This window comes from Protopterus annectens, chromosome 2.part1, assembly GCF_019279795.1.
Source record: "Protopterus annectens isolate FY-2018-M chromosome 2.part1, PAN1.0, whole genome shotgun sequence".
In the NCBI taxonomy this organism is placed as follows: Eukaryota; Metazoa; Chordata; order Ceratodontiformes; family Protopteridae; genus Protopterus; species Protopterus annectens.
The window spans coordinates 253,960,010-253,983,826 of NC_056729.1; the positions used below are offsets into that span (position 1 = coordinate 253,960,010).

Sequence of the window (23,817 nt, forward strand, 5' to 3'; positions counted from 1 at the left end):
CCAGTAAGTGTTGTAGATGTTTAGAAAGCATATGTAAATTGTACATGTATGCTTTGGTCTGAGTTTTAGTCCATAAGGATGAGATTTTTTTCTATTCCTTATTTATTTATTACATGTTATAGTAGTAATAGTTATATAGTTTGCTATTGTTTGCAAAGTATTTTATCAACTGCTGATCAGAACGTGCTGACTTTTTTATGCAAGTTTGTGGTACAGCAGAGATAGTGAAAGTGCCCTTTCCCTGCTTTTGTGCAATCTTGGAGTTGTATATAATTAACTTTTGTTCTGGTTGTTATGGTGTTTTTTACCATGTTGGTATGTTTGGTGTTTAATGTATATATTGGCTAATCTGTCTATTGAATGTACTGTGTTTTGGACATGCAAGACAGTGTACAATTTAATGAATGTGTGATTACTGATTTTGGGTTACCTGAGCTGCGATCACTTTTAAATATACTAACATTGACTTTGTATGTATATTTACATATATATATATATATATATATATATATATATATGTATGTATGTATGTATATAAATCAACACCTATGTGGTGTGGAATATTACACCTATAGCAGCCTATACACATCCTGCATTTCAAAGCATTGTCTAAAAAATCAACTTAAAAAAAGCATAAGGTAAACAAATTAAATAGTTTGTAAACAATAAAAGCTATTAAAGCAATGTGATAATAGTGACAATAGTTGATGCACACACAAACCCAGAATTATATTTTTTTTGCTTAACTTTTACAAATTGACTTACCTTGTAATCTGTACTGCTTAGAAATATATTATTAGAACATTTATATTAATCAGACATAAGTGTTCACATGACAGCAAGAAATTGCACTCTGAGTGCACGTTTACTCAGATATTTATAGAAATATGAAAACATCTGTTTGATTATGTAATTGACAATATAAATAACACCAAATATCTCTCAAGTTGTGCAACTTACAGTGCAAATATCAGTGACAGTTTTTTGAATAGCTTAAGGTTTCACATGATGCCACACATTCTTTTCTGAGTTACTTGTTTTTTGAAGTATTAAGTACACATAGAAATATTGCTTATTTTCATAATAACTAAAAAACAGCTAGACGTTCATCCAGTATAGTGTAATATAAGTAGACAATGACAATGATTTTTCCTGTCTCCCACTGTGACATTTCACATCATACCTCTCAAAGCATGTAATTTTCTTAATTATCAGACCCATCCCCCATCATCCACTACAGTTCCTGCTCTCACCGTGACTAAGCCACACTTTCTTTATCAAAACCATCCCCCTCACTTTCTACAGTCCTACTTCTTCATACTCACCCCCCTTACCTCCCACATTTCACTATTTCTTGCTCTCTTTTATTACCCTACCATCCTCTACTTCCAAGTCTCCCTTTCTTACTCTCCATCCTACACCACAGTCTCACTGTTGCATCTCCTCTCACCACTTTTCTTATATTTACTTGTACCACCTTCTTCGTTCTCCTCACCTACATACAACAGCTATCATTCGTCCTAGCGTATCCAACTTCCCTTTGTGATGCCCCTGCACTGGCCCAGTAATCAGGGATCCTTAATCCTCACCGTCAGCACCAGTGAGGTGCGTGCACATTGTGAGGATGACAAGTACACACACAGTAAAGTACAATTTCCCTTAAGAGCACACAGAGATGACAGTCAGTCTGGGGCTGGTTTCTTCCTCTCTCTCCAGATCCCCAGTAAGACTCCCCACTGGCACAGCTATAGAGTTCAGAACTCAGCTGAGTGGTCAAGCCAAAGCCTCCAGCACCCTCACTGTCCAACCTGTGCTTTGTGTCCCTGCCCAAGTAGCTGACACACACACACTTTGAGATTTAATTTGTCTCCAAACACACAGATACTCCTGGGGAAGGCTGTCACAGGTTCACTAGCTATGCCCCCTTCTGTCCAGAATATAAGGTAGTACCGGCTGCCACTAACCACTCTTATCAGCTACTATAAGGCCCTTCCAAAAAGGTGACCAATTCAACTGTGTAATGTTACTATTATCCAAATGGTAAGTGTGTCCAAGACTAAGGCTATTTAAGAGTGTCCTGTACAATGTCATTGAATGCAAGCAAGTACGCTAAGAGCTTAAATATCTCTAAACAAACCACCCACAATTAAAAGGTTTAAATATATTTAATAATAAATAATAAAAGCACAAGACAATACTCAATAAATCAACATAGTGACAACGGAGTTCAGAATCACAGGAAATATTTTAAAACAACAATGCAGGACAGTCTCACATAAATACAGAAAACATCTAAACTAATCTTGCTAAGTTCCTATCTAGCTCTAAGAGAAATCACTGTAATCTAAGTCTTACTTACTGAGCCAGACAAGTAATGATGAGAGGATCTTGTCAGATCCAAAGACAAATGCAAAATGCACAGACTCACTCTCTGAGATAGTTAAGTTACTATCAAACATTTCTGTTGGTTGATCTCAGATTACATCATTCTTTGTCACTTCTGTGTCAAAAATACTTATTTTTCAGAAGTTTGCCTTGAACTGGAAGTCATAAAACAGTTAAACCTTTGAAACCTGTAATTATTTCTGTTCCCAGACAATAGAAAGACTTTCTAGCTGCAGATATTCCATCTCCTAGCTGAGATAAACACCATTGTAAACAATTCACTTATTTTCTTGGAGTTTGCAAGTTAACTCTGTTCTTTTCCATTAGGGTACACTGTGGTTACATTCTTGAAGCACAGCATATAACATCCAGTTTAACACACACTACTGCACCAGTAGTTTAATATACAGATAGCATATAGTTGTCTTACATTTGTAAGACAAGCATACAAATCATATTACTTTTCACAAATGACATAGAATTATTTACAAAATTCCAGCTAACTGGGCACCCTCATCTAACTCCATGCCCAAGTTTTTTTTTTGTCTTTTTAACCACCACAGCAGCATCTCTACGCCATACATTTTCAAGACTTTTTTTCCTTTTATTTTGTTCTTTTTCCAGCTGTTTCCTTAAATTAATTAATCTTTCTATCCTGATTTCTCTAACTCTTATTTTTGCCACCTGTGCCTTATACCATGTTCCTTCCTAATGTTCTGCTTTATTGTCATTTGTATTTCTCAACTGTACAAGAGTCTGTAGTTTCAATGTTAAACATATCTAAAGCTTTCTAGTCACAGATACGGTCTTTTTTGTTAACTCCTGCCTAACTGTGCACCCAAGACTTAGTGTCTGCTTCTGAGTTTGGATGCCTACTCCATCATCATGGGTATTCAGTTATGTTGAGTTTGGATGCCTACTCCTTCATCATGGGTATTCAATTATGTTGAGTTTGGATGTCTACTCCAGCATCATGGGTATTCAGTTATGTTGAGTTTGGATGCCTCCTCCATCATCATGGGTATTCAGTTATGTTGAGTTTGGATGCCTACTCCGTCATCATGGGTATTCAGTTATGTTGTGGTTGTTTTATGCTACTCTACTCCTGTATGAATTACTTCAGGTTTCTCCCAAAATTTTGCAGGAAACTTGGATAATTCATAAACTCTTAGTTTATGAGTTTTTTGACCTGCTAGCTCAAGTTTTCCTTGGAGGATCTGTAGCCATTACAAGGCCATGATACTGCCATCCATTCCAGGTAACAGCTTGACTGTTTATTCACCAATATTTAGAGTTTTATGTTTTATACAGCAACACTTTAACGTTTTAAATAGTGTTTTTTGAAGTGCACTTATAATTATGCAATGCATTTAGCTTTCTCGGAATATTGGCTTATTGAATATGGTGTCTTAGTCTCCCTATTTGTTATATTTAATTTTATTTATTTTCTGTATACTTCATTTATTCATTTTGTGTAAAGTGCAAAGATTATGCACTTTATAATATAGATGAATCAGAAGTCTGGTTAAGTATTCTTGGTAAATGTCTTGAAAGAGTCCATTTAGGACTTGCTACTAATTCATTTAAATTATTCATGGATTTGGAATGACATGGTTTTATGGGATGCTGAACTTTTTTACCAGTCTTATTCGTGCAAGTAATCAAGGCATAGCCATAGATGCATTTTATGTGGATATAACAAATGCCTCTATTACAATGCCTCATTTGGTGATATTTAATGCACTTGAGAGTATGAAAGGCATTCATTTTATAGCTAAATGGGTTAATAAGTGGCTTTGAAATTGATTTAACAGATTTAGGCTATGAAATCAATTTTTCCTAGAGAAAAAAAATAATAATCAATATATAGCATAAGGTTGTGCACTGAGGCAATTTCTTTTTAACATCTTCATGTCTACCTTCCTGAAATGGACACTTGTATATCACTTTTGTAGATGATACCATGTTTGGTCTGAACTGTTACTAATTTACAGGATTACTGCAGTCTACAAGATTTCTTAGACAATTTATATAACTGGTCGCTAAATTATGAAATTTGAGTTAAAAAAATATTGATTCTACATTTTGGTACATCAGATTTGACCTAACCACATTCCATCAAAAACAATATATTCTGAACAAGATAAGGATTGAGGGATTGTTTAACAGACAGTATTTTGAAGTTTGTTTCTAATGTCACTTGTATTTATTTATTTATTTATTTATTATTTATTTTACATTTGTTGACTGAGATTGTCCGACTGAGCTGAAGAGCCCTTTTTCAGTGGAGGCCCGAGGAGAAAAGCTCCAACATATTATATAATTTTCATTTTAAATTAGCATTAAACAGCAATGTTATGTTACAGGAGTATTACAAGGCATTAAGTAGCAATACAATGTTATACAGTGTCAATAATCAGGAGTATAGCATAACTATTTCAAGATGTATAAAAAGAAATATGTCATTAAGATGAGTATAGTTTTTGGGGTAAGTGGTTACAAAAACCCAGTTTTATCATGATGTAGTTGCATGAAGGCAAGACAATTACAATAGAATGTTTCTCTGAGGCAATTTGCTTAATAGATTTTAGAAGACAGTAGAAAGAGTAGTCAAGAAAGATTAGAGAGAGCTAGTGAGAAGAGTGAGTAGGGTAGAGTAAGGGCAGAAAATAGATTAAGGTATGAGAAGTTATTATTCTCCTACACTATAGCCAAACTCTGGAACTCCCTCCCATCCTCAATTACCTCTGTAACTTCTTGCACCCACTTCAAATCCTTGCTAAAAAATCACTCAAAAACTTGCCAGATATGCCCTTGCAACCCCCCCTCTCTAATACCATCCACTCCACCCACCCACTATCTCTCTCAGCCCCCTATCAACAACCTACTTTAAGCAAGCTTGGCTACTCATGCTCCCAGCTACCTACCACATAGTACTAACTTCTTGTAGCAACAACTGTTAATGGCTGTTATGTACCTCAAAAACAGATTGTATCAATTAATCACTGATGAATCTCAACTACATTTGTAACCATGTTTAGTATATGTCACCATATTTTAAAATTGTACTATGTTCTACAGCTGTTTTACGTCTATGTTTTATTCTTGTCTTACGTCCTCAACTAGACTAATGTCTATATTTTAAATGCTATGTTTTTTAACTGTATAATGTAAGTAATACTTAAAGTGGAGATTTTCTCCCTGGGCCTCCGCTGAAAATGGACCTGTGTCCAGTCGGACTCTCCCAGTCAACAAATGTAAATAACTAAATAAATAAATAAAATAAATAAAGTAGGGTATGTTAAGGAGGGAGAGTGCAGTGGCAGGACCAGTGACTTTTAAAGTGCTCTTTGGTGGCTGTCTTAAATTGTTTAGGATGTGTAAGGGTCCTGATTTCTAGTGGGAGCCTATTTCAGGCAAAGTGGGGAGATAGCTGTACATGTTGCATCCAAATTTAGACTTGGGTTTGTAGATTTGTACTAAGTCTTGGTTAGAGCTTCAGCGAGGTCTGGAGGAAGAATAATGGGAGATGAGAGGGGATAGTGCTGGGCAGTAGGAAGGCTGGTATAGGATAGAATGGATGATCTGGAGCTGAGAGAGAAGAAGCTGGTGGGGTAACTCAAGCCAGTTTAGGTGCTTTAGAGAGAGACAGTGATGGGATTTATAGGTTTGTTGGGCAGCAAATCTAGCTACCTTGTTGTAGGTAGAGTCGAGTTTGGTCAGGAGTATTGAGTTAAGATTTGTGAGAATTTGAGAATTGTACATTAGACTGGGTAGAAGGTAGGTAAGAGACAGAGTAATCTTGGCTTCAGAGGTAAGGAATTTCTTGTTACAGTAAAGGAGCCCTAGTTCTGAATGAGTCTTTTTGATACAGTTATTAACATGCAAGTCAAATTTAAGCTGATCGTCAATGGTTACGCCTAAGAGCTTAGTGCTGGATTCTACCTGAATGGGAGTGTTATTAAGGGACTGTATGGAGAAGGAGGGTTTAATATTGTTGAACTTTTTAGATAGGAAGAGTAACAGCTTTGTTTTTTTAGGGTTACGGATGAGCTGGTTGTTGGAGAGCCATGTTTCAACTAAGTTAAAAGATGCCTGAGTAGTTCAGAAGAGCTTAGAGGGAGAGTTGGCTGTGGTGATGACTATAGAGTCATCTGCATATTGCACTAAAGATGGCTGAGGACAGCAGGTATAGACCTGATTAGTAAAGATATTAAAAAGTAAAGGCCCTAGGATAGACCCTTGAGGTACACCCATTTTGACAGGGAGAGGAAGGGAGAGTGCAGAGTGCCATCTCACTGATTGAGATCTATCAGTTAGGTAGCTGGAGAACCATGCAACAGTATCAGAGGAGAAGGTGAGGTTATGCAGTTTGTGCAGCAGAAGAGAGTGTGAGACAGTGTTGAAAGCTTTTGAGAGGTCCAGGAAAAGGCAAGAAATAAGTTTATGGTCGTCCATGGTTATAGAGACAGTGTTGAGGTAGGATAATAGAGCTGTAGTGGTGCTATGTTTGGGTCTGAAGCCATGTTGAGTGGGTGTAAGCAGATTTTCCTGTATTAGATACTGCATAACTTGTTTATGAAAACATTTTTCTGGTACTTTAGAGAGAGGGGAGAGGATAGCAATAGGTCTAAATTTGGAGATATCAGAGGAGTTACCTCCTTTGGTGTGACCACGGTGGTGCAGCAGTTAGCGTTGTCACCTCACAGCAAGTGGTTCTCTGGTTCGATCCTCGGCTGGGGTGCCTTCTGTGCGGAGTCTGCATGCCCTCCCTGTGGTTGTGTGGGTTTCCTCTGGGTGCTCCAGTTTCCTCCCACATCCCAAAGACATGCTGTAGGTGGATTGGAAACTCTAAATTGGCCCTAGGTGTGAGTGTGTGTGTGTGTGTGTGTGTGTGTGTGTGTGTGTGTGTGTGTGTGTGTGTGTGTGTATATGTGTGTGTGTATGTGTGTGTTCCCTCTGTGGAAGGTTGGGCATTGGGCTGGCAAATCAGCACTGTAAAACTCCACTGCCAATCATGAGCAGACAGGTGATCTGCTGTGGCCACCCCTAACCGGGAAAAGCTGAAAGAAGAAGAAGAAGAAGAGGAGTTACCTCCTTTGTGTATACGTAGAGTGTAGCATTGTTTCCAGATGGAAGGGTCTTTAGATTCAGAGATAGAGCAATTAATTAGGATAGATACAGGGAGAGCAAGATAGTCAACTGTTAGCAGAAGAAAAGTGGAAGGAATATTGTCAGCTGGTGCTGAGAATGATTTTAATTTAGATAGTAGAGTTTTGATGTAGCTTGTAGGTGCAGGTTTGAGGGAGAAGGTATTTGAGGAGATAGTATTAGGAGTAGGTTCAGAAAAGTTGGAGATGTTAGTAGTAGAAGAGTTTGGGTTAGAGTTCAGTAGCTTAGATATTGAATCAATAAAATTGGTATTGAAGATAGTGGCAGTTTCTTCAGATGTCTTGTCTGGGCATGGATTGGGGGAGCTAAGATTACCGGGATGTAATATTTGGTTAATAGAGTTCAATATTTTTTTAGGATTAGATTTTAGGGATGTGGGAGGTTTGTTATAGAAGTCCTTTTTATCTTTGTTTATGTGTTTTTTTTTGTCAGATTTCTGAGTTCTTTATATTTTTGTAAGTCTGCAGAGAGCTTAGTTTTATATATATAGTTGTGCAGGATATTTTTTCCACAATAATATCAAGACAATCTGGCATATTAGTCCCTTTATATAACACTAATTATATTGCATATTGAATATCATGTCTCATTGTGCATTTATTGTATTGGATCTATTAAAATTAGAAAATACAGAGGTCATTTGTAAGGCGAGTGAGAGCTGTAAGGCATTTTTCATGAAAGGGGTATTTGAAGAAGCTCCAATTATTTGCTGCAAGTTATATATTAGAAAGAGAAGGTCTGTTACTGGTATTTTAGTACTTCAAAGATGGCCGCTTAACTTTATCTATAGGTGTTACATTTCAGAATAACATTGTGACCATTCAAAATAATAATAATATTTTACTAGCAATGAATATATGCAATAGCCCAATAAAGAACAAAATTTTTCTGCATATGGTTAGTATGATTTGGAAGTAGTTGCCTGTGCATGTTAGAACAGTACATAATATACTCTGTTTTAAATCTCAGATTGATTCATGTTACATCATCATCAAAGTTTATGAACAGAAATTATGGGTACAAACTCCATGACGATCTCACTTGAAGCTCTGAGTGTGTTCTCCCTAAAGCATTGTTGCACTGTAACTTCTGAATATAAAAATTGTAACACCAACATTCAAAAATCATAGTAGAATGTTGAAAGCAGGAACACTTTCTAAAGAAGCCCTTACCTTTACAATCATTTGTCAGACTTCAGAGCTTAGAAAAATCTGTCTTGTAGAAGGTTATCCTTAGGATTCTTTGTTATGAGAAAGCAAACATTTTACCTGCACAAGTCTTATACTGAAGGCCAGACTTTTTTAACTCGGAGTCCAGATTTTTCTCTGACCTTCTCTTGCCTAATCATGCTGCTCTTTGTGAGGGCAATAGCATTTAATGGAGCCATATTTTCATCAGTTGCATAGATAATGTATACTATCACTAATTTCTTAAACAGTTGGGATTTACAACAGCTGGCCATCTAACAAGCCGCTGAAAGACAGGTCATTGAACTAATTTGCTGAAATCCACAGTTGGCGCATCACACTTCAGATGAAGCAGACGTCTTGAAGCTGTTGATAAAAATTAAAGTGTATGGTATACGAACATAAATAAAATAAATCTGCATCCCAAAGCTCAAAATGAAAGGATGGTCTTTTATTCCACTGAATTCACACTTTTAGTTGAAGCAAACAAACACACAGTTGACTAAGTGCTATCGCCTAGCATTACAGCTAAAAAGGCATCTTCAGAGTCAAATGTAGTAATGCAAGGCACCCTGTTTAAAAATGTAGGTGGTAACATAATTATGACACATCTTCCTTGAATGTCAGTGTTAACCATCTGTTTTCCAGTTAAAATTAGTTAAAATGTTCACATATCATCATATTAAAAATACAAAATACAATACAGACACTACACAGAAACTATTTAGAATCAGCATCTCCATAATTATTTCCTAAAATATTGTTCTGTTGTTTATACGCAATTCAAAGTTGTTTGTCATGGTAAAACTGTTTGTGTAAAGCCTATATCTGGTTAACTCTTCTTTTAAAATGCTAATAATGGACAGGCTGTTATTTATACCTGATTTGTCTTTAGCATTTAACCTCAGCTGCCATTTTGCTTCTTTTATCAGAAGCTATAAATCACTATAACCCCCTCTATGGTTTTTCACCACTTTATCAATTATAAAAAAATATAAATTTATCAAAGTTGGTGCATTCTCTACTGTGCATATACAGGGCACTGCTTATTTTACATTTTCTAATGTCCCTAGTATGCTCTAAATTTTTTTCATATAGGGTTCTCATGGTTTTCTCTACATAGAATACTGGACATGAAATACACATTGCAATGTATACCACATTTCTACTTTTGCAGTTACATCGTCCTGGACATTGCATACTTCTGCTGTATGTCACTATTTCTCTGTAGGGTCCATCATTAATATATCTACATGTACTACAAAAGCCACATTTACTAATTTGTGACACATAGATCTCAATGTGTGGTTCTTTTGTCCTTTCTAATATTTCCTTAATATTTCTTCCCCTACTGAATACCACCCTGGGGGATGATCCCAACTTTTCTTTTAATGCTTGATCAAAGACAGTATTCCATAGGTTTATAGATTAGTACTAAGCTAACTGCCCTTGGGAGCCATTTTAAGCTTAGCCAATTATCCCTTGTGAGACTCAAACTCTGCACCTTGTGTATGTAAGGCAAATGCCTTAACCACTAGGCCACCCTCCTAACCCTTCCATGCATTGTTTATTGATTTTGCTAACTTGCGGGCATCTTGATAGCAAGGAATAACCATGACATAATTTGTAGGTACTCCACAATCTTTAGCTGTTCCACTGTTTATTTCTCCCTTGAAACATGCCAGCTGCAGGAAGCCAGCAGTCCTCCCATGCACACAGGAACCATCGTGGACTGCTGTGTCACAAAGGCAGAAGGCACATCAAATAAAGGAAGTTTGCAGGAGGGATAATATTCAGGGAAGGACTCCCATAAATTACCCTGCCTACAAATGTCACTGACTTGTCTTCCACCATAATAATCAACACTGTGACACCATTCTGCCTACGTGTATGGTGAGGGTTTGTGGCATCCTGCATTTGTCATATTCTTAAACCATAACTATTTATGCTTGGCAGCAACACTAAGACACCTGCAGTGGCTAGAGTATTTTTTTTTATTTATTTGAATTTGCTAGAAGGTCATCCTATGTGTCTACTTAGTTCTCCTATGCCTAAGGCCCTGCTTCTCGGATTACTTTTTACTGCCTTACACCCACTGAGTACCAGGATAAATTCTAGCTCCAGTGCATCTCTGAATTAGATAAAACAAGTATCAGAGAACAAATACATTAATTTTAAAAAGTTTTTAAACATCATGTTCTCAGTTACAGACTGACTGGCAACACCATGTGTTGTATGCAGATGCAATAATATCTAATCGAAGGAATTTTCAGTTTTTCCCTACCCCATTCTTGTTTTCCATATATTTAATTGGAAAACCTTTCTGTAGATTTTTTTTTCAGCTACATTACTCCAAAGATTTTGTTCAAACAGATTCTGTGGTTCTTCCTTTGTGTGTGTGTGTGTGTGTGTGTGTGTGTGTGTGTGTGTAACGCATGTTTGCCTTAACTTTGTCTTTTCTCTATCAGTAGCATTTTCTTTTATTTCTATACTCTCCATTATATCTTGAAACGTCGCCATAGTGCACAATCACTTTTATTAAACTGTTTGTCTTTCTATTTTATTGATATCCCTGTACAAACTACACATTGCAGATTTGTCCATAAAACAGAGATTAATTGAGGTTAGGAGTCCTGAACTGTTATTCGTAGACTGCTGTGTTTTCAGTCCCATGTAGTAAATGGTATTGTATTTTAGTCGGCTAATTTTTTAAAAGTTGTACTGCAATGGTGACACTAGATGTGATATCACTGCAGTAGACAAGTGTTTTGGTTTCTTAAATGACATTGTTAATTTTTTTTGAAAGCTTAAAACACTGGATTGAGATTTTTAATAGTTTCAGTTAACTTTTGTTATAACTTTTATGTAGCAAAGACAAGTAAAAAGAGCATACTCATTAGACAGTAGGGACAGCTGCGATGTTAATTTTATAAATTATCTTAATCAGATACAGTTTATTGATGATACTGGAGGAGTAACATGTATATCAAGAAGAGCACTATGCTGTATGTCAGCAGTGTTTTGCATTTCTCTAGCTACAAGTACAATGTAACCTCTGGGATATGCCTTCTAATTCATTACTTCCTGGTTCCCATGGCACCCAGAAACACATTACTTCTGTCTTCTTCTCTCCTGATTGTTGTACGTTTGCATTACTGACACTAGTCAAAGTACTTCATATTGCTTGCTTGTGCCTACTAGAAATGCCTGCAGTACTGTATTGCATGCTTTATTTTCACAGGATTCTCAATAATAAGGTTAGTTAAATATTTATAGAGCACATACTGTTCGTTGTTACGACCACGCACCATGTGGGCTTTTTTGTGTAATTTAAATGCACCTTGTATAGATTTCCCGTTAGCTGACTGATCTGGATTTAAATGAGTACATTTATATTTTGCACAATCTCTGTTAGAAACTTGAGCTCCTGCTCAGATGAAAATATTAATAAGCATTAGCTTTCGGTCCAAATGTAACTTATATAACATTCATTCTAAGTGACTTTTTCATTAAAACAGAGAACTTAATTTACAAACAGTCTAGAGGTATGCACTCTTTATTTCATTAGCTGATCTCAGGGCATAAAATATCATTCATTTTAGTAGTTTATGCTTTAATGAATACATGTTCTTGACGTGAATTAATGTACAAAACACTAAATATTTTATCTCAGCAGCCTGATACTTTAGAGTTTTTAACTTGGTGAAGACACTGAATTAGGTTTGACCTTTTTAGCTTCCCTTTTACTTCTTAACCACTCATTTCATTTATTTCATAATGACCCAGTTTCTACCTCATTTGCTTATACTACACACTTAATCATATTTCTTTGCAGAAGGATTTATGTGGTCACTTTTCTTGTGCGCACTTTCACTCATGTTTAGGGTAAAATTACATTCTTTTTGAGCATTGACTCCAACTTCCATATGCAATAAGAGTCACTGAATGCTGTTGTTTTTGTGCACTTCTGCTTAAAAATGAAACAATTGCATGTATCAAGACTGTTTCAATAAAATATCACTAAATCAGCATGTATTTCTAGCACAAATACAACTTTCCTATTTAAATGGGAAGTAACTCATTCATGTTCCACCTACATCCATTTAAATTAATGTTTTTATTTTATTTAACATTTGTTTACCGGGAAAGTCTGACTTGGAAAGAAGCCAATTTTCAGTGAAGGCCTGGGGAGAAATGCTCCAGATGCATTTCTTTGTAACATGGGAGGAAACCACAACACCCAGAGGAAAGCCACACAAATGCAGGGAGGACATGCACACTCCACACAGAAGGCACCTCAGCTGAGAATCAAACTGGACAACCTCTTGCTATGAGGCAACAACGCAACTGCGGCACCACTGCACAATTCAGTGTAAATGTAGCATTGTGGTCTTCTAGGGACAACATCCCCAAAGACAAAAAAGAAGACCGAAAGATGCTGTTTCCTTTACAAGACTAACCAATTTAAATGTATTCCCTTAAATAGTTACAAATAAGCATTCTAGCAACAGAGAACAAGAACAAGGGGGCATTCATGACCATGGGCAGTATAGAGGTAACAACCACTTGTGGCACTGCTATGATGAATGAATACATAGTCACAGAATAGTAGAAAGTAAGATGAGAGATCAGATTCAAATCAGAATGCAGCACAGTAGCTAGTGGAGAAGAAGATACAGATAAGAAAAGAGTCCATCTGGACATACCTAGGCTTAGGGAAAGTAATTGACAAGGTACTGAGAAAACTGATTTGGACAGACCTGTGATGGGCTGATGTCCCAGAAACATTGGTAGAATTAGTGCAAGCTATGTGCAAGGACCCAGTAACATAATTATGAACAGTATTCCGACTCAGAAAAGGGTTCACACTGGGAGATTCATCAAGGTTCATCTCAGAGCCCTCTGCTATCCATTATAGTGATGGACTACATTAACAGAAAAGTTGGAAGGCAACAGATCAACAAAGCTGCTGTATGCAGATGGTGTGTTATTACAAGAAGACCCTAACTAGGGACTTTAACAAATGGTAGCAGAATAGAAACTGAAGGCACATTGTATGCAACTGTGTATAAAGAAGACAATTGTCATGGCAGTAAAATGGGGGATATCATAAGAAGTTGAAAACTGAGATTAAAGTGAAAACAGTGGAGCATGTTATTATCTTCAAGAATCTGCAGGGTGGTTGAGGGGAAGGGAAGTCTGAATGAAGAGGTGAAAATTAGAATCAAAGGAGCTGAAGGACACAGAGTTTCAGGAGTAGTATATGATAAAAGAATGCTAAAAAAGCTGAAAAGTAAGTTGTGCAAAACAATGGTTCATCCACTACTTCTGTATGGTACAGAAACTTGGGCAGTGAAGGCAGACCAAATAAGAAAGCTAGAGGTGATGGAGATGAAGTGTCTGAGATGGGTGACAGGATGCACACTGTGGGACAGATGAAGAAATGAGGACTTCAGAGCAGAAGCCAAAGTAGTTCCAATTGTAGAGAAGGTCAAAGAGCATAGATTAAGGTTGTTAGGGTTCATGTGCAGTAAAGCAAAAGATGATTTGGTGAAGAAGATTTGAAGGAGACAGACAGAAGACAAGAGGGAATGATAGTCTTCAGCAAAGAAAGGATGGATTGTGTGAGAAATGATCTGAGGCAAGCAGACATGACTGTAGACAAAGGTAAGAGAGTGGCATTAAATCAAGAGAGGTAGTGACAGTGGATGAAACACCCCAACCCATGTAGAAAAAAAGAATAAGAAGGTTTATAATGATGCTGTTGATAATAGGTTCATATGTTGGTACTAGGCTATCAGCCCTAGGCTCTATACAAGCCTAGCCATAACAATTCCCTTGATATTTCTTCCCACAATATTTACTTCCCTGAACCCCTGCTAGCAGGGTGACTGACGTGATACCCGGTGTGAATTTCCTATCTCCCATCCAATCATCAAGGTTCCTTTTGAAGACGGCCAAGGAGGCGCTCTACTTGACATGTATGGGCAGTCTATTCCAGAGTATGTGGAGTCTCTGGTTCAGGAACCTATCCCTCTGGCATGTTTTATTCATTGTGATGACAAGGTTTAGATCCCTCATAAGTGTATGATAAATTCGCAAGCCAGAAAATTACTTCAAAGGACTTCTAAGACAACAAAAATGAAACAAGTAGAAGATTGCTACATGAGGATCAAAACAGGATTTTTTCTACAGTATCATGGACAATTTTGAAGCACACTCCAGTGGCTGGTTTACGAGCAGAAATAATTTGGAGGTCCTGATAAAAGTGATTACATCAGTCAACACTACACCACAATTACTGATGCATGACACAGAGTTACTAAAGGTTAAGGAAGTCAGAAGTAATGCAAGCTGTATTTATTTATTTGCATATCTATTTGCTTTGCTTTCATTTATTAGCCATGAAGTCCAATTAGCAAGAACATGCTGGGGAGAGCATTCTTTAAACAATATGAGATTAAAATATATAAAAATATAAAAATAAGAGAAAATCACACCACAAATTGGATGAAAAGTAATTCTATCACGAGTGGGGCATATTTGAGTTTATCATGAACACATGAGTAACAGCAACAGAGGCTTATGGATGTCAAAGGGGTCTACAAATGCTAGTTTTTATTTTGTAATATTTTGCTCTCACTACCTGCCATCAAACTTTGTCTCTGCCACCATCTGTTTTTTTTTCATTCCCTATGCTTTGGGGTTGACAGCAGGCAAAGCAGTGCTATCACTGAGGCTGCCTTCTGGGGGGGGTGGGATTCAAACCCTACTACATATGCACAGTAATATGGTTAGAGTTAAGCATGCAATGCATATCAGTGTGTGTGTGTGTGTGTGTGTGTGTGTGTGTGTGTGTGTGTGTGTGTGTGTGTGTGTGTGTATTTCACCTGCTTCTGGAAGTGATATAACCCCTCAGGACTGCCCTTACTCCTCCTATGTCTCTTATCTGAACCAGAGATTTTGCACACTCTTGCTTCCTTACCCTGAGAAGAAAGAAATGAGCTGGCAAATCCAGGTCACTCTTCTCCTCCACTTATGTGCTGCAGTAGGAACCTGAGATGCTAATTAACCTCTGATCACCTGGGCCATCGTCAGGACTGTATTTGTCTATGCCAGTGGACGCCCTAGAATTAAATGCTATTTCTGATTATGGACCATACTTTCATTGCCTGTGTATATATCAGTTTAAAATCAAATAGTGGCAAATTGGCTTGCATGACATGATCGTCTCAAAGCCATGCACCCTGTTTTGGTCACTTTTATCTGGATAAGTGCCATGGCATTCAGAAGGACAGAAACTCTTCAAAGCTTCCTGGATAAGCATCTCTGATCCAAACTGATACTTTTCGTTTTCTTTTTCATTTTTTTTTCCTCTTGTGTTTCTATTGTGTAAGGTAAGTTTTCATCGTCGCGGTAGTCATTTAACTTGTTAAAGAGGTGTGGCATGTGGTTTCCTTCTTTCCTTGACAGTTCAGCCAGACAATTAATACTCCATCTATTTTTTGACAGTTATGAATTTGTCCTTCCTGGTACACGACAGGCTACTTTTTCTTTATGTTTTGTCAGCTGATAGTCCTACTGACATTTCCAGATTTCTTTTGCTGTTAAATTGTGGTTACATGGTCTGTCACATGCTCTTGTGCCATATTGTTATGCTCATTTACCCTTGTTCCAAAATGTAGGAAATATAGTAGGACAATTTTAGCTTAAGGGCCAACACTTTCTTTTCTGCCACTGCAAACTAAGTATAAGATATTTTTGCACTGCAGACTGTAGGACATCAAGCTGTGCTATTCGTTCTTAGCAGCTCAGAGCATATCTTCCAAATCTGAACAGTTTCTTTACAGCTGTAGGAACAGCACAAACATACTTTCAATCACACTTACACACACACACACACACACACACACACACACACACACACACACACACACACACACACACACACACACACACACACACACAGCTGTAGGAATAGTACAAACATACATGCAACCACATACACACACTCACACACACACACACACACACACACACACACACACACACACACACACACACACACACACACACACATACACACACAGTTGCAGGAATAGTACAAACATACATGGAAGTACACGTACACAAACACACACAAACACATACACATATGTATGCACAGGCACACATGTATAGATGCACACACCTGTGTGCATTGACTGTCTAATCCTAGATGTTAATCACCTTGTCCAGACATGATGTCACCACCTTTAATTTTGATGAATTCCTATAAATGATACAATAGGTGTACAGTTACCCTATGAGCTGACACTGTCTCAGGTAACCAAACTTTCTCTAAGTTTGGGCACAGGAGAGTTTATTTTAATGTGAACCACAATACTCTTCTGACAATAAGTATGGTGCTGCAATATATATCACCAAAACACATCTCTGTGTTTTTCTATATGTTTTTAATAAACTGAATTGCACATTTTCAGGGTTGTATATATACATTGCAACATCTTTGCTGATCTTTCCCCAAACCAAAAATTAATAATAAAATGTGTAAATCATGCACAGTTCATACAGGAAAAAGAATACTGGGACATACATTTCACTCATTTTGACTTATTAGAAAATATTCCAATATTATTTGCAAGTGAGTAATGAAAGTCTGGATTTCTATTAAAGAAATGCATGCTTGTCATTGGAGTACTAACAGTGAGAATGGATCAGGAGTATAAGGAATGTCAGATGTAATAATTTGTCCCGCATCAAAAACACACACGCATAGCACCAAGCACCACACATAGTACACATGCCTGTGTCTCATAGCCTCTAAGGCCCAGCCATAAACCCAACATGCTAGTCATAGGAGACTCTTTCGTGAGACACACAGATCTGCCCCTCACCAGCCTAGACAAGCAGAAAGTCACATTAAGTTGCTTGTCAGGTGGTAGAAGCCTCCATATCACACACGCACTCAAGCCTCTTAACAACAGGTACTGTTATGACTCTGTCATAGACCATGTTGGTGTGAATGACTTGAGATGTACCTCTCTGGACTATATGAAAGAGACATGTTTGAGCTTGATGAATATGTATCCCAGGCAGCTATGTCCCTAGCCTTCAGCAGCATCCTACCATCACCAAAACTCCAACTATTCTCTGTCTCATATCGCCTACTTAGAGGCGATCTCTGCTTGACTTACAAAGCTATGTCGGACCCAGCTCTGTTAGAAATACTACATCTAAAGAAATCCCAATCCCTCTGCACCACATGCTCCAGAGACCTCAACATCATTACCACGATCACAGAATGTGCTGGAATGACAGGTTCATAACCCAGAGATTGCCCATGCTATGGAATAGACTTCCCATACATGTCAAACAGAGCACCTCACTGGTCCTCTTCAAGAGAAATCTTGATGAGTGGATGGGAAATAGAAAATTCACCCCTGGAATCTCTCCAGTGACTGTATTCGACAGAGGCACTGAGAAATAAAGTCGGGTGGCACGATGCCAGGGTAATCCTATGGGCTAAGCTTGTAAAGGCTCCAGAGCAATTAATTTAGTACACACCTATGAACCTGTGAATCCAGAATGATGCCTCAATGCAAACAGAAAATGACTGACTTTAACAATCGGCTTATTTTCTGGTATCATTCCAAGGGGATCCAGTACTTGACAGCCTGGGAGGACATGATTGACAGATCACAATGCTTTGTCAGAAATGGACTTCATTTGTCTCCCCTGGGCTTCAGGCTTCTGGCAAAAGCTATTGCCTCCCTCATAGTGTCTTTTTTAGGCAAAGTCATAAGCACAAAATTACCAATGTGAAAAATTCTTCAAAACGAAATTTAAAGGTCATGTTGCTAAATGCTAGGAATCTTAGCATGAAACTGCACTCATTGCAAGCAGTCATTATCCTGGAGGATGTTGACATTTGTGCAGTCACTGAAACCTGGTTAAAAGCTCTGGAGAGCACCCCAGCCTTACCAGGTTCCTTATCTTGCCACACTTCCAGGCCCCAAACAGAGGGCTACAAAGCCAACAGAGGTACAGATTCAAATTTTATCAAAGAAATTCACACCTCCAAGCTGGTCAAACAGTATGATGCACAGGAGACACTCCAAGTACAGTTAACTGTTGACAAAACACCTATTCAAATCATAGCTAGCTACAGACCATCAACCATAACTCAGGATGCCCACTCCACCTATATGGACTTGCTTGAATCCATCAAGATTCAACCCCCTACCCTGATCCTGGGTGACTTTAACTATCCAGCCTTAGAGTGGAAGACCTGTTCTAGCTGAAACATGAATGCTCAGAGATTCCTTGACTTCATCAATGCCAATGCATTGGATCAGCTGGTGGACACCCCCATGAGAGGTGAAAATATCCTATACCTGGTACTAACCAGCATGAGTAGCCACTGCAGTACACCTACAGTGTCATTCTCCTTGGTAAGATCTGACCACAAAGTGACCAGTTTCAAAGTCACCATCTCCCCTGACCCCCCCTCCATTAGGGTCAAGCAAAAAAACTTTTCCAAAGCTGACTACAATCTCCTGAGAGCAGGTATAAGCAGTTTCACAGCCACCATCCCATCAATGGAACTCGCACCAATGTCTAAGGCTACACCAAAAAACTATATGAGCACCTACATAGCTGTATGGACTCAGCAATACCTGACTGGACCAAGTCATCTTCCTCATGGAAGAGAAAACCAATCTGGTGGACAGAAGCAATAAACAAACTCTATAATAAAAGGAAATAAATTGCTGTCCAGGACCAAGAAAGAGCAGGTGCCAAGTGGGAAGCAATCTCTCCTTTGTCTGAACATCAAATAAGGTCACTGGTGAAATCCTCCAAGGCTAACTTTGAGTCCAAATTGGCCACATCCACTAAGGACAATCACAAGGCCTTCTTCACATGTCTGCAAGCTCAAAGGTAACTCCCAAATATGGTCTGAACAGGTGGTCAAGAACAGCACATACACAAAAGCCATAAATAAAACCAACCTGCTGGCAGACAGGTTCAGTGAAAACTTCACCCCCCCATCCCCATCAGTAAACCAGGACATCCCTAGCACCTGCCACCCTCCCTTTATCACCAGGGAGCAGATCTTTAATCCCCTCTCAAAAGCAAAAAATACAGTCTCTGTGGGACCTGACAACATCCCTGGCTGTATCCTACATTAGCTTAGACATGAGCTCTCAGCTCCATTAGGCACTCTATTCAACCAAAGCCTGAGCACCGGCTTCATCTCAGCTGAATGGAGGACAGCCACTATCATCCCTTCACACAAAGGTGGGGTGTCCATTGACCCATGCAATTATAGGCCCATCAGCCTAACTAGCCTGATCTGCAAGGATATGGAATGCATTATCATGGACCTTATAAACAAGGACATAGGCAACCTTCAAACACTTGACCCCACACAGTTTGGTTTTGTCAAAGGGAGATCTTGCCTTCTAAACTCAGTCGACTTCTTTGAAACTGTCATCAAAGCCATGAATGAGGGGAAGACAGTGCACACCTCCTACACTGACCTAACCAAAGCCTTCGACACTATTCCCCACTCGGGCAAAATAGATAAACTCTCCCAGATAGGCATCAACCTGTATGTTACAATATGGGTAGCTAACTGGCTCACTGATAGAACCTACTCAGTCAAAATAAGGGAGGCCACCTGTAGTAGTAGACATGTAACAAGTGGTGTACCCTAAGGATCGGTCTTGGGGCCTCTACTGTTTAGGATATACTTTTCTGAGGTGTGAGTAAAAACCAGTAGTCTGTGGCTGACCAAGTTTGCAGATGACTGTAAGTTGGGCACTGTCTTAAATTACCCTAGTGATGTGAACATCCTCCAAGAAGGCCTTACCCAAACTAATGACTGTTACTATAAGCATGGCCTCAAAATGAATGCCAAGAAATACATCATTATCCCCTTTGGGGAAAATGGTGTCCCCACTAATTATCACAATAATAACAATGTACTAAACATGCAATCAGTGGTGAGGAACTTGGGCACCCAGGTTGATAGCAACCTGACTTTTGACCACCAATTTGCCTCCGTTGTACGGAAGGCTTTCTACATAGCCAACCTCATAAGTAAGGGTATTTCATCCAGGAACAAGGAGATCATAACATCCCTGTACTCCTCCCTTATCAGACCCATTATTGAGTACAATGCCCCCTTTGGCAGGTACCTTGCCAAGGACATGCAGTAGCTGGAGAGACCACAGATGTTCCTGACTAGGAAAATCCAGGGTCTCAAACACCCATCCTGTGCAGACAGGCTAAAATCCCTGTCCCTCTACTAAGTCTCATACAGAATGCTCAGAGGTGACCTGTGTCTGGCATAGAAGACCATCTCAGACCCAGCTTTGATGGAGTTGCTGCATATCCGTAAGTCAAACTCCACTCACACACTCCACATGCAAGGCCTCAACCTGGTCTGTGACATCAATAGAACTTGTTGGATGGATAGATTTGTGTCCCAAAGACTCCCTCATCTGTGGAATAGACACCCTCGCCATGTCAAGCATAGTACCTCACTAGCTATCTTTAAGAAGAAAATGGATAACTGCATGGGAAACAGAAAATACACCTTTGGGATCCCACCTGTGTCCCTGATGGACAGGGGAAGCAGTTGCTGATGTTGTGGGAACATAGGCAAAATTCTTGGCTAGGCTTATAAGGGCCTCCAGGCCAATAGCTTAGTATCATTCTATGAACTTATGAACCTACAGATGTTACTAGTTTTTACTTCTTGAGAGCTGGAGAAGGAACAAGAAGAACCAGTGACTTCAGTCAAACATCTGTGAAAAGCTCATTTTGCTTTTAACTTTAAAGAACATACTGTACAGCCTCTTCATAATAATTTCTACCATTCATGATTCCCTTTTCTCCTGTGGATTTGCCTTCATCTTGTCTACCCTCCTGCTATCTTCCACACATATAACCATTCCTTCTCCTTCTGTTCCATCTCTTACCTTTATGTTTCATGTTCACATATTCATTTTTGTCATTTCTTCTATATCCTCTTTAATTTTAAGAGAATTGTTAAAAGAAACATGTGAAGACTGGAAAAAGTGCATTGGTAATTTTATTCTTATGTATAGAGAGAAAAGTGCTGTTTGTCATCATATATTCGATATACAAATTTGACAAAAGTCCTTATTTTCTGAGACTGCTCAAAGCAACTGATGATTTGAATGATGTTATTAACTTTAATGTATGCATGTGCAACTTGAAAGTATCTTTTCTGTTATTAAGACAAAGCTCATTAATAGTGTCTTGTATTAATATTTACACTAAACTGTCAGTTTCTGTGCAAAGTCTAGAAAATAATACTGGTGGTGTATTTATTTAATGCAATTACCAAAAAATTAATCGAGCAAATAAAGAGTTCTATCTCAGATTATTAAAAAAATAAGTAATAAAGGTTTCTTTCTTTTATTCTAGAAAGCAGCAAAGATCTCCTAATTGCCTTTACAGCAGAGACAGAAGAATGGGCTACCTACTTACAAACTGTTCTTAAAGGGACTGTTAAAGAAAACAGCATATTCTTTTACTGCCTTGGAACTCTACAGCTGCAGCAAGCAGATGCCCTGTGCCTTTCTGCTTACAAATGCAAATTACTTATCGCAAGCAAAGGACTTATGAAGCGACTGACAGAGATCATGAGGTTCCACCTTGCTAGGATCCTGCATCCTCCTGAAAGTGTGGTCATTTTCCTTTGTGGTATTGAGTCTACTGATAAACTGTACTCGCTTGTACCTATAGAGAAACGATGCTGGGAGCTCTCCTGCGATCAAGACCCTCAGGAGTTTGTACAACTTATCTGCAGTGTGATTCAACAAGGTATCAGCGACCTATTTTCATTTACTTTATTGTATCCTTCAGTGAAATTGGGGAAGGTGAAAAAGACATCCAATAACAACATGAGTTTATGGATGTACTCGGTTTAGTTAATGTTTCATGGCTTTATGTTTTCACCTTTTCTTTAAAAGTAGAATGATAAATGTGTGTTTGTGTGTGTGTGTGTGTGTGTGTGTGTGTGTGTGTGTGTGTGTGTGTGTGTGTGTGTGTGTGTGTGTGTGTGTGCTCATGTGTCTATATGTGAGGGTATCACCAACATATATATTTCACACTATGCAAGTGTTGATACTAAGAAGATTCAATGCATGCAGTATGGTCAGATGTTAAATATTTGGCTCAGTTAATTACAAGGAAATATGAATAAGAATGTGCTTTGAAAGTACTACAGTATGGATGCTATTCTGAGTTTGTATCATAAGTAGTAATTCTGTTCCTTGGCCACTTAGTGTAGTGGGCAAAACGGCCAGAATGGTTCTTCATCTATAAAACTACACGAAAATCCAGTAACATCTTTATTCTGAAGACTAGTGCTTATGCAAAAGAGATAAAAAATTATAGTTTCATTAAACTATGCGAATCACACAGGCTTGGCAGTGTAATTGCCTTCAGTATGACCTGTTAGATATCACTAAAGTTTACCTAGGTTTAGAATTTTCTGTTCGAAGGCATTTCTGAGTGGTAGTAGGTGGGTCAAAGCAGATATTAACATTTCAATTTATTAATTGTAAAATATGAAATAGTTTGAACCATTATAAAGAATAATAAAATTAAAATACAATGACATAACTAAAAACGATGATACCATATTCATTTCAGTATTCATAATCTGATGGTATTAGTATACAAGTTGACAAAAATAAATATATTTTCAAGGGATGCCACCTTGCTGGCAGCATATAATGACATTATACCATTTCAAAATATATGTTATGTTATCATCATACTGTGAAATAGCAGGGCACATATAGCTTAGATGTGTTATTGTACATCAGATCTGCAAATGTCTGCATTTCATAGGAGTGTCCTTGACTAATAAAGTAGTTATATATTCCACAGATATACAGTGCACATTTACAATATCTTCACTTTATGAGCATTCCTTCTGCCATTGACAGCTGCTACCTTATTGTAACAGCTCACTAGCACCATTAACATGTGTACCATTATTGGGAGGGGAAACTTTTCAAGATGGCAG

The 23,817-nt window shown here is 38.2% G+C and overlaps 1 protein-coding gene across 1 annotated transcript in view; it reads left to right on the top strand.

Moving 5' to 3' along the window:
• LOC122794833 (B-cell scaffold protein with ankyrin repeats-like) overlaps positions 1–22,711 on the top strand; it is a 294,607-nt gene extending 271,896 nt beyond the window's left edge. Inside the window, exon 2 of the mRNA XM_044063439.1 lies at positions 22,206–22,711. Within this exon, the coding sequence (XP_043919374.1) occupies positions 22,206–22,711 (506 nt within the window). The remainder of the gene's footprint in view (positions 1–22,205) is intronic.
• Positions 22,712–23,817: the final 1,106 nt, after the last annotated feature.